The following is a 12,272-nucleotide window of genomic DNA, read 5'->3' on the forward strand; positions in this document are numbered from 1 at the left end:
GGAGCTCCATCTGGGTCTCCCATGGGTTGCAGGGTCACAGGTACTTGCGTCAACTTCCCCTGCTTTTACAGGCACATTGGCAATGAGTTAGATTGAAAACATACCTGCTGGGGCTCGAACCACAGCTCCAATATGGAATACTTGTGTTGGAAAACATCCATTTAATCCACTGCGCCATGATGCTGGCCTCTGATTCTAAAAACTTTTATATCAAGATAAACTTGTAAGCCCATTCTCCGTGAACTTTTGGAGGAATCATTTCCTCTTTGGTCCTGACTTCCGGGGTTTTTACTGGGCAGTAAAACTATGCAATGCCAAAGATAGGTTTAACTAGTTTAAAATTAAATTGCTTATCATTTTACTTTTATTTTCAGGAATGCGTGCTTGGTCTGACTGACAGGTGTCGCTTTTTCATCAATGACATTGAGGTATGAAGGGTTTGGTTTGAGGTTAGATCCTTTTCACAGTTGTGGTTTGGAGTGGTAAAGCTAAGTTTCTGTCTTGTCTCTTGCCTTGTTCTAGGTTGCGTCAAACATCACCTCCTTTGCGGTTTACGATGAGTTTTTGTTGTTGACAACTCATTCCCACACCTGCCAGTGTTATTGCCTGAGGGATGCCTCAATTAAAAGTAAGTTTTCAGTAAAATAAAATATATCCCTCTTTTAATGTCTTAGAATTTTTATGATGTTTTAAATTCTTCACCTACTTTGGCTTTTTTCCTGCAGTGTGAGAGTCTGTAGTCCCTGTTCTCAGCATAATATCTCATTTAAACCCTTCTGCGCAATTGAGCTAACTCTCAAAGGAGGAGCTTCATTAACAAGATTATTTAAGAAATTCCATTGTTTAGCAAATTTTGAGTTACTATGTTGGCTTTTTTTTTTTAAGATGCATTTAATTTTTGTTTGAAAGACAGTTACTGAATGAGTGAACTCTTCCATCTGCTGGTTCACTCCCCTGATGACTACATAGGTCGTCGCTGGACCAATCTGAAGTTAGGAGCCAGCAGCCTCCTCTGGGTCTTCCATGTGGGTGTAGGGGCCTAAGGATTTGGGGCAGCCTTGGCTGCTTTCCCACACCTTAAGCAGGAAGCTGGATCAGAAGTGGAGCAGTCAGGCAACAAACTGCTGCCGCTACTGTGGAAGTTTTAGCTACCAATATGCTTTAAATATGCTTATCCCACTGTGGCCCCCGCCTCGTGGCTTTGTGAAATATTGACCTTGTCTTTCCTTATATTCCCCCTATATTCCCCTACACCCCAGGTTTTGGTGTGTGTTCTTATTCTGAAAACCCTATTTATTTTCTTTGTTTCCGACTTGGAACCAAGGAAAGTGGAAACGGATTGTGTCTTTGATTTATATCGTCATAGCTCAGTGATATTGCCAAGAAACTAGAGGAGCTCCCTTATCCTTCTTCTGGTTTCTCACATCGCTTGGGAGGTTGTATGTGAATATGCATGAGAGCTCTAGGAGAGAGGGCACTTCGCAGAAGGGCCTAAGATCTGAAGGTTGAGAGGTGGCCAACGGAATCTGATAGTTAATTGCTTTGTTCTAGTTCAGATAATATGTGTGTTCACTGCAATTAAAGGGGAGTGGCTGGTCAGGGTAAGTTTCAAGTCTTGTCCAATCGTATCTTTAGCATTACAGGCGGGTCTAAGTGGCAGCCTTGTATCTAATGGAGAGATTCTGCGGAAGGTGGAAAGAGGTTCACGAATTGTCACCGTTGTGCCCCAGGACACAAAGCTCATATTACAGGTGAGCTGATTGTTCAGAACTTTCTGATTGTCATCCGGTCAGTAACAAACTGAATTGTATTTTAGGACTCCTTATCATTTCTGCTCACTCATTATAGACCTGAGTTGTCTGTTAGCTTTTATGGGAAGGAGTGTTGATTCAGGTTCCGACCAGCGAGGCTCAAAAGGAAGCTTTCCTGGAAGTCAAGACACTGAGCACAACTAGATTCTATTAAAAGGGTACTGATATTGTACAGCATTGCAGTAACTTTGAAGAGTTTTGTAGAGTTATGTATTCTGGCTATTTAAATATCTTATGTAATAACAGTGTTTTGATTTATTTATCCTAAGATGCCAAGGGGAAACTTAGAAGTTGTTCATCATCGAGCCCTGGTTCTAGCTCAGATTCGCAAGTGGTTGGACAAGTAAGTGCCATGTGTTTGACAAGTGTCCTAATTCATGTGTGTGAAGGCAGGAAGTGTTTCATTGCAGCTTTTAAAACTTGAGAATATGACAAAACTTCATTTCAGATCTATTTAGTTATTCTTAAAGACTTTCATTCCTTTCTTAGTTCTTCATTCCCCTTCAATCCCTTCCTCTTGTCTTTAATATTAGAATGTTGTAGTAGATATTCTTTTTCCTGTTAAGATTTTATTTTGTTTAAAAGGCAAAGTTAGAGAGAGAGATTTTCCATCCATTGACTAACTCTCCAGGTGGCCAGACTTGGGCCAAGCCAACGCCAGGTGCCAGGAGCTTCTTCCTAGACTCTCATGTGAGTTCAGAGGCCCAAGCACTTGCACTGGCTTTTGCTTTCCCAGGCCATTAGCAGGCTGCTGGGTCGGAAGTGGAACAGCTGGGTCTCAGGAATAGGCACTCTTTTGGGATGTCTGTGTTGTAGGGTGTAATTTTACCAATTGTACCATAAGACCATCCCAACAAACATTGTTTTTAGAAGAATGAATCATGAAGTTTGTCAAATAAAGCAAGTCTACCTACCTAGGGCACCCCCACATGCTTTTAGATGTTCTATGAACCCAAAGAAAGTATACACAAGACTATGTAGGGAGCTTGAATATTTCAACAAATGGATAGACGAGTCTGTGACCCACTAAAGCCTGAACCACTGACATGAAGGAAACGATTGATGTCCTGAATCTGTTTAGGGGAAACTTTGTATTGGGAGGATCTATATAATGTTTTGTTGAAAAACTAGATCCAGCTTCTCTTGTATTTTTCTGTTGTATGATTCAGGATGCCCATGCAGGGATGATAGAATCAAACCTTGAAGGAACGTGGCCTCTGGTTTTTTAATCATGTGGATTCAGTAGCCAAATGGCATTCACTGCAAACTGATCATAGCTAATTTGTGTCATCATGAAAGCCTGATGACACATTATTGTGTGGCATCCTTTCTCTCTTCTGTCTCCTTACAGACTTATGTTTAAAGAAGCATTTGAATGTATGAGAAAACTAAGAATTAATCTCAATCTGATTCATGATCATAATCCTGAGGTGATTTTAAATCTAATATTTACCCTAATTTTTTATACTTGAAATATTACAATTTGAACTGAAATGCTTGTTCTTTTCTTGGTAGGTATTTCTTCAAAATGTGGAAACTTTCATAAGACAGATAGATTGTGTCAATCATATCAATTTGTTTTTCACAGAATTGAAGTAAGTATTTTGAATAAATCTAAGCATTTCTATAATTTTCATGTTAAAGAAATCAGGCATGAATAGCTTGAGAAGAAAAATAACCTACCTTTTTTTTTTTAATTTTATTTTTATTACAAAGTCAGATATACAGAGGAGGAGAGAGAGAGAGGAAGTGGAGCTGCCGGGATTAGAACTGGCGCCCTTATGGGATCCTGGCAAGTTCAAGGTGAGGACCTTAGCCACTAGGCCATGCCGCCAGGCCCAAACCTAACTTTTTTTTAAATATCAGTATCATTAGATGTTAGCAGCTTTTTACTTTTTCTTTTGAACATGACTTTAAAACTGCTTAAGAACATGAGTTTAAAACTGGTCATTCAGAATTACTGAATTTTGGGTAAACATATGAAACTATTTTTCTTATGAAGTTGAAATCAAGTGGTGTCTTTCTCTGATCATTTGTAGTGAGACTTTTTATTTAAATATTTATTTATTTTTATTGGAAAGTCAGGTATACAGAGAGGAGGAGAGACAGAGTGGAAGATGTTCCATCTGCTCATTCACTCCCCAAGCAGCTGCAATGGCCGGAGCTGAGCTGGTCCAAAGCCAGGAGCCTGGAACTTCTTCCCAGTCTCCCAAGTGGGTGCAGGGTGCCAAGGCTTCCTCTACTGCTTTCTGAGGCCACAAGCAGGGAGCTGGATGGGAAGCGGGGCTGTCGGGATTAGAACCGGCACCGATATGGGATCCTGGTATGTGCAAGGGGATGATGTCAGCTGCTTGGCGACTGCACTGGGCCCATAGGGAGACATTTTAAACACATATAAAAGTCAAGAGACTTGTCCAGGATGTATCTGTTACTACCACCAGCCTCTCCAGCTCATATTTAACCATATATGCGTGTCTGTAATCTATCCATTTGTCATTTGTGTTGTTAGATGGTGTAGGCATCAGGCCACTTTGCCTTTTCAGCTTGTTTAGTGTAATACAAGTGTACCTAGGCTCATTTTGAATATTTTTAGGAGTTAGATTAATCTGCCATGAAATACACAAATCACAAATGTGCTATTCAGTGAATCTTAGTAAACTTTTTGGAACCTGAGACTGTGTTGAGTTAGAGAGCATTTCCTTCTTACGTAGTTCTCACAGATTTCTTCTGAGGCAGTCCCTGGCCCATTTCCCTAGGCAGGTGCTGTGCAGAGTAGTTGTGCCTGTTTGAGAACTTAGAAATGGAATCACGTGGTATTGACTCTCCTGTGTAAGTAATATTTCACTCATTGCATTTTCTTGAGAGTCGTCCATTTTTTGCAAGGATTGCTAGGTAAGCCTTTATTGCTGAATTGTGTGCCATGATGTAAATGCTCCGCCGTGTTTTTTTTTTTTTTTTCTTTTTTTTTATCAATTCCCCTCATGTTGGGCATCTAGATTGTACCCCTGTAGGGTTAGTGTGAATAAAACTTTTATGAGTATTCTCCTGTAAGACTTTGGTATATGTTTCACTTCTCAGTATTTGCATAAGAAAACTTTCGAAAGATATTTGTAATTTTTGTCTCATTAGCATGCGAGGGATGTGTTAACAATTTGATTATGGACTGTTATGTTCACTTAGTGACTCGTTCATACACGCTTGCTCTCAGGGAGGAAGACGTCACCAAGACCATGTATCCTCCGCCAGTTCCCAGCAGTGGCCAGCTGTCCAGAGATCTTGGCGGGAAAAAGCTTGACCTTATCTGCGATGCCCTGAGGGCAGCTATGGAGAGCATAAATCCTCACAAGTATGTGTACTGCCCTGCATGGGCGTCTTGAATCACACCAGTGGGAGCTAATTCCAGGCAGCTTACTCATGTTGGTGGCATTCTCTACTTGTTACAGGTACTGCCTGCCAATACTCACATCCCATGTGAAGAAAACCACTCCAGAGTTGGAGACCGTGCTACAGAAGGTACACGAGCTCCAAGGTAGAGATCCACTCCCAGATACATGTTTAACCTGACCCTGACTGCCACTAGTGCAAGGTGATTTTTGCCACATCATAGGTTAAACATCCTGCCCTTATGTCACAGGTTCAACATGTGGCCCTTTGGGCATCATTTTTAAGACCTGTGTTGAGGTTTTTAGAGAGCTGCCTTACAAAGCGTGCATAAGGATCAAAAATAAATACTCAAATGCTGTTCAGTCTTATAGGGAAAATGTTTTACTTTGTCTTTTTGGTTATGTTCCTGGGTTTGTGGATGTTTTCCGCAAGTGGTTTTATTCTGTTTTGTTTCCTCACACACTGACAGCAAATGCTCCATCTGGCCCTGATGCTGTGAGTGCTGAAGAGGCCCTGAAGTATCTGCTGCTTCTGGTGGATGTTAATGAACTCTATGATCAGTCTCTGGGGACCTATGACTTCGACCTGGTCCTCATGGTGGCTGAGAAGTCCCAGAAGGTAGGTGCAGTCGTACTTGCTACATCATTTTGGTTCTCTTGCTATGATCTTCATACGGTGTGACCTTCCTCTTGATAGTGTGGTGTTTTGCCCTGAAAAGTGTTCATGCCCTAAACATAGGATGGGAACAAATATGTGAGTCTTCATGGCTGTGCTCGCAAGCCCCGTTCTCTGTCATAATTCTGGGCCTGTTGAACTGTTTTGATTACTAGGTTGAGGAAGTAAAATAATATTGTATGGTTATTTCTAAGGTTATAGGCATGCATATATAAACTGTTTTCTTGTAAAGGAGATGTCACAGGTTTTTCATGTCCTGTCCTGGTTCCTGCTGCTGTGGCACTATTTCCTGCTGCTGTGGCACGATTTCCAGCGGAAAATGCGAACATAAAGCATAGGAAGGCTTGGGTCTCTCTCTCTTTTTTTTTTTTTTTCTTTAAAGATTGATTTATTTTCATTGGAAAGTCAGATCTACAGGGAGAAGGAGATACAGAAAGATCTTCCATCTGCTGGTTCACTCCCCAAGGGCCAGAGCTAAGCCGATCCAAAGCCAGGTGCCTCCTCCCAGTCTCCAACATGGGTGTAGGATCCAAAGTCTCTGGGCCATCCTCTCCTACTTTACCAGGCCACAGGCAGGGAGCTAGATGGGAAGTGGAGCAGCGGGGACATGATCCGGTGCCCATTTGGGATCCTGGCCTGTACAGGCGAGGAGTTAGCCACTAGGCTACAGTGTTGGGCCCCTAGGTCTCTTCCCACCTAAGTATGTGTGCTGTAGGGAGAAAAGTGGAGCACTGCTTTTCTTGGTGTTTTTTAATCTGTTTTCTAGCAATCTCAGTTTCTTCTGCTTATCATTGCTTTCTTAGCTGCTGTCTGAGTTCTACATTACCTGTCAGACAAAGTTCAGGAGCCATCAATCCTTACAAAGTCTTCCCTGGTTTTACCTGTTATGTGTGGTTGAGTTCTCCTCTCTTATGGTTACTGTGTTTCTCTGTCCATGGAGGAAAGGCAGAGGTTTTGTCTGTCCTGTGCCACCTCCACCTTATGCCCTTGCCAGTAGCGTTACTTCTGTCACCTGTGGGCTATGGCTTCCATTGCTCCCACCGCATGTTCACCTGGCTGATTCTCACCTCCTAGGTCAAGTAATGCAGGATTGCATCTTCCCAGTGAGTCATTCTTGCCTGTCTCCAGGGACTGGAGGCTTCAGTTGCCTCCAGTGACTAACCCTGTCTCCTTCAAGACTATGTTTCCTGAGATTAAGGTTACCTTCTGTTGCATTCTTTGTACACACCAGATTCTTACTAAATGTTTATTGATTAGATATTTTGGCCCACAGTTTCCCTTCATGTCATATGCATGAACTTTATTTAATTTGAAAGAGAGAGAGGGAGAGATAGTCCACCCTCTGGTTCACTCTCCAATGACCACAATGTCCAGAGGTGGGCTGGTCAGAAGCCAGGACCCAGGAGCTGCTTCTGGGTCTCCCACATGGGTGCAGGGATCTGCTGCTTTCACAGACTGTTAACAGGGAGCTGGATTGCAAGTGTACAGCTGGAACTAGAATGGGATGCTGACACCTGTGGGATGCTGACCTCATAGGTTGGGGAATACTCGCCCCAGGTTTAATTTGTTTTAAGATATATTCATCCTATTTATTCAGCAAAATTGGTATTTTGAATAGGAAGCATCTTTTCTTTAGGAAAGTAAATAATTTGCATATAGTGCAACACACTGAGCTGGAAGTGATCATGCTAGATAATCTAGTAAAATGGTAGGGCCTCACAGTTTTGTGTCCAACTCAGCATCCTTGTACCTTTGTTATAATGTAGAAGGTGTGGAATGTCTTGAAAGCAGTAACAAGAGCGTATTTTAAGTGAAACTTAAATGCCTTTGTTGAACGTCTTCTAAACTAGAGCCTGTTTCCTTATTAGCTGTGAAATGCAAGTAGCTGTTGTGAGAGTTAAGGATTCATCATTGTTATTCTACATGAAAGCTAACAACACCCATACATGAAAGCATTTGTAACAAAGCATGTTTGATATAGTTTGATTTTATATTAGGTACTGTTAATGTATATGTCTTGAAATTGCAAAGCTATGGATTTATTGCTATAATTTTACATGTATTTGTACTTTCTGTGCAGATATAACAAGTAACAAATCTGATTTTTATGTTTTAGGATCCAAAAGAATATCTTCCATTTCTTAATACACTTAAAAAAATGGAAACTAATTATCAGCGGTTCACTATAGACAAATACTTGAAACGATATGAAAAAGCCATTGGCCACCTCAGCAAATGTGGTAAGTGTGAGAATAATATGCTTATTTCTGCTTCAGATCTCCTTTGGACGTAGGTAAGTTGAAAATTAAAATAAAATGTAAGCTTAGGGGCCAGTGTTGCCTCGTTGGTTAAGCTGCCACCTACAATGCCAACATCCTGTAAGGGTGCCAGTTTGAATCTGGCTCTTCCTCTGTGATACAGCTCCCTGCTAATGTACTTGGGAAAGGCTTGTTCTTGGGCCCCTACATCCACATTAGAGACCTGCCTGAAGCTCCTGGCTCTAGGTTTGGCTTGGCCCAGCCCTGGCTGTTGTGAGCATTCAGGAAGTGAACAAATGGATAGGATCTCTCTCTCTCTCTCTCTCTCTCTCTCTCTCTGTAACTTTGCTTTTCAAATAAATAAAATCTTAAAAAATATATAGTAGTTTAGACTGATTTGTTTCCACTCTGAGGGAAGAGTTTAATCATTATGCTGTATGTTCACTTTAATTTGCCACATACTTTGAAAAAGCATAAAACCAGTGAGTTGAATGGGCTAGGCAGGCTTTTCTGAGCCATGAAGGCAGCACACTCCCTTCTTGGATTAAGAATGAGCACCTCCTAGATGAGCTTCATTTTCTCAGTGTTGAAATTGATGGGTCATTTTCTGTACTTCTGAGAGTCATGAATGTGAAGGATACCCCCAGTCACCTGCAGTGAGTGGCAGGATGTCCTCCCTCGCTCCCATCCAATCTCCTGAACCACAGTTTTAGTTGGGAATGACGGTGTAGAACAAACAGAATCCCAGTTGTTCTGCCTCATGCCTTCCCTGTCCCGTATTGGAGTAATGCTCTGCTGGAGGCTTTCAGTAAGACGAGAATTATCTTAAACAGCAGCAGAGCGTTTGGCTGCTGGCTTACTTGGGGAATCTGATTCAGTTTGTATTGATAGGACCATAGAGTGTGTGTTTGGGGTGGGGTAGGGTGTGTGTGTGTAAGTATGTGTGAGGTTTTTTTTTTTTCTTTTAAGATGCGTTTTATTTATTTGAAAGCATAGTTAAGAAGTGAGTGTGGGACAGAGAGAGAAAAAATTAATCTTCCATCTACTAGTTTGCTTGCCAAATTACAGCAGCAGCCAGGGCTAGGCCAGACCAAAGCATGGCAGCTGGAAGCTGAAAGCTTCCTCTAGGTTTCCCACATGGGTGCAGGGACCCAAGCATTTGAACCATCTTCCTCTGCTTTCCTAAGCACATTAGCAGGGAGGTGGATCAGAAACGGAACAGCTGGGATGCGAACTGGAGTCCACATGGGGTGCCAGCATCCCAGGTGGTAGTTTTACCAACATGCCATAATGTCAGGCCAAGAGAGAACCTTTGTTCTTTCAGAGGAAGCTCAGAAAGCTCTGAGCTGTATAGTGTACAAAAAAGCTGCTGGGAGGTAGAACACTGACCCTGATCAGTGCTTCTCCCTCTTCATCCACCTTCAGTGGTGCTTGTTAAAAATTTAGATTTCTAAATTCCGCTTTCCAGCTATTCTTGAGCATGTCGGTCTTGGGAAGTAGGTGTAACTGGTGTAAGCGGACTGTGTGTGCTTTTCAACCTGAGTTTGTGTCCATCCTACTCCTGCAGGTCCTGAGTACTTCCCAGAATGCTTGAACTTGATCAAAGATAAAAATTTGTATAACGAGGCTCTGAAGTTATATCCACCAACCTCACAACAGTACAAGGTGTGTTCTCTCTGGGATGAGATTCCCAGATTTGCTTTGTGCACTCATTGGAAAGAAGTAAAGATCCCGAGTTAATAAACACTAACCCTAATTTCAAGATTTATATGAAAGTGAATTGGTTTATCTTGAACTTCCTAACTTAGAGAATGTCCCTGACACACTGTGAAGAAATGCCCAGTCTACAGTACAGGTAGCTGTCTCTGGTTCCTTATCCAGAACACCACAGCAGCCCCCACCTGGGATTCCCTGTTCCCATCACACCCGTGTTTGCTGCATTCTCTACTGTATGACTGATGAGCCTAATGGGCACAGTCTTTCCCCTATGTCTCAGAAAAAAGGGAGAGGGTTTTATTTTGCGTCTAAAAACATTTATTCATCATCTCTTACTTACCAGATACTTTGCTTGCAAGCTAAGGGTGTTGTGTGGGCCTCATAGCACACTGTGCTTAGTTTACAGAGGAGGGAACACCGTACTGAAGTGAAACAACAACATGGCAAGCCTGGAGAGTGGAAGCCAGTCTGTAGCTCCCAGCCTGTGCCATCAACATCACCCTTTACCATGCCTGCCTTACCACTGCTCCTGGGTTCTTGCAAATCCCACTCCTGTGTCTGTGGTTTAGCCTCTATCCTTTCTTGACTACCAGCATGGACCTCTATATTCCCAGTGACTTAGAGACCTCTGCTAGTTCTCTGCCTTCCCTCTTCCTTTATCCGAACATGTCCACTAGGCTTCCTTAATCATCTTCCTGGAATAGATGCCAAATATTGAGTTCTCAGAGCACCTTGTTCGTACTTGGCAGTGCATTTGTCAAATTGCCAATATGTGACTTTGTCTCCCTGACTCCAGACTGAATTTCCTAAGGGCGGGAACTCCATGCTCTGTCCGTGTTGCTGCCTAACACTGAGCCTGACTGCCTCGTGGCTCTCATTTTCTGTTCCTCTTTCCATGTTCTGCTGCTGCAGTTACACCTGCCTTCTTGTTATTTCTCACGCCTGCAAGGCACATTGCTGATGGATGGCCCAGTGTTCGGTGCTCTGTGCGTGGAACATGCTATCCTAATGTGTCACATACTTCTCACAGCGCTCGAATGGGGCTTCCATCATGCTGTGTTTCTGTCCCATTGTTCTGTTGTGTCATGTTGATGAAGCCGTTCTTTGTCACTCTCTGATCAGCTGCTCTGTAGTGGATCTTGTTGGATTCATCATTTGTTTGGTTTTTTTTTTTTTTTTTTTGGTCTGGTAATACAGGATGTTAGAATGACACATATGTAGCTCAGCAGGTATTTGTTGGATGAGTAGCTGACATCCACAGTAAGAGTTTGAATGGGAAGAGTATTGAACTAACTGATCAACCAAGGAATCCCCCATGAATTTTAAGAGTTTCAAGTATAATGCCTGAGGTACCTTCATCCACCCTAAATCACCTCTGTCCCAGGATATCAGCATTGCTTACGGAGAACACCTGATGCGGGAACAGCAGTGTGAACCAGCGGGACTGGTGTTTGCTCGCTGCGGGGCCCATGAGAAGGCCCTCTCAGCCTTCCTGACTTGCGGCAGCTGGCAGCAGGCCCTCTGCATGGCCGGCCAGCTTAACATGACCGAAGATCAGCTGGCTGGCCTCAGCAGAACTCTGGCAGGTACGCATGATCATTTATTTGTCCAGGCCTCTGGAAGTTTGTCCTTTCTGTGTTTTCTTTTTCTTGGTCATTTTGCAAGTGAGTTGGGCAACCTACCATAAGACAGCATCATACCCAGTGTTTAAATTTATAATGGTTTATTAAGTAAAGAAAGGTTATGCTGCCAAAATAAGAGTCCAGAATGCAATGGCATAATGAAAGTACTTTATTTCTTCTGGGAGGACTAATGGGCTCTTTTCTTGTGTGGCTCTGCAGTCTTAGGCAGGTGGTTGTAGTTGGGTTGTCTCCACATCTGTGCTCAGTCCTTAGAAAGGGAGGCAAGGCCAGAGTCATAGGAAAATCTTCAGTGTTGAGAATTTCGTATTAAAGTCTGTTGATTATTCAGTCTGACTAAGTACTTCTACTTTATCAACCTGTTTTCTCACGGGCCATTCTCGTGGCCAGTGATCTAAGCCAGCTAGCACCCTCTTCACATGTCCAGGGAAGCAGTAGAAAATGGCTGAAGTGCTTGGGCCTCTGCCATTTATGTGGGAGACCCACATGGAGTTCTGGGACCCTGGTTTTGGCCTGGCCCAGCTCCTACTGTTGAGGTGATTTGAGAAGTGAACCATTGGGTGGGAGACTTTGTTGTGTCTCTTCCCATAGCCACTCAACTTCTCAGATAAGAAAGAAGAAACTTAAGTTCTTGTGCATTTATGCCATCTACTTCTGTTCTTGGGATCTGTTAACTTGTCTAGTATGCTTTACAACTGTTGGTGCTGCTGTTTACCAGGTCATATGACGGACTGTAACAGGTTCATTTATATGGTATGCAAAAGAGTAGGGAGGGCAGTGATCAATGA

General features: G+C 42.7%; 1 protein-coding gene across 2 annotated transcripts in view; it reads left to right on the forward strand.

The window, feature by feature from the left end:
* The window catches only part of ELP1 (elongator acetyltransferase complex subunit 1), a 55,528-nt gene that overhangs the window by 23,798 nt on the left and 19,458 nt on the right, over positions 1 to 12,272 (forward strand). For both annotated transcript variants that reach the window (XM_058672215.1, XM_058672214.1), the window contains exons 17-28: positions 375 to 428; positions 523 to 628; positions 1,636 to 1,751; positions 2,081 to 2,154; positions 3,163 to 3,241; positions 3,327 to 3,406; positions 5,020 to 5,157; positions 5,255 to 5,340; positions 5,665 to 5,813; positions 7,987 to 8,110; positions 9,696 to 9,793; positions 11,229 to 11,430. In XM_058672215.1, the coding sequence (XP_058528198.1) occupies positions 375 to 428; positions 523 to 628; positions 1,636 to 1,751; positions 2,081 to 2,154; positions 3,163 to 3,241; positions 3,327 to 3,406; positions 5,020 to 5,157; positions 5,255 to 5,340; positions 5,665 to 5,813; positions 7,987 to 8,110; positions 9,696 to 9,793; positions 11,229 to 11,430 (1,306 nt within the window). The remainder of the gene's footprint in view (positions 1 to 374; positions 429 to 522; positions 629 to 1,635; positions 1,752 to 2,080; positions 2,155 to 3,162; positions 3,242 to 3,326; positions 3,407 to 5,019; positions 5,158 to 5,254; positions 5,341 to 5,664; positions 5,814 to 7,986; positions 8,111 to 9,695; positions 9,794 to 11,228; positions 11,431 to 12,272) is intronic.

Source organism: Ochotona princeps, chromosome 14 (assembly GCF_030435755.1).
Source record: "Ochotona princeps isolate mOchPri1 chromosome 14, mOchPri1.hap1, whole genome shotgun sequence".
NCBI classification, from domain to species: domain Eukaryota; kingdom Metazoa; phylum Chordata; class Mammalia; order Lagomorpha; family Ochotonidae; genus Ochotona; species Ochotona princeps.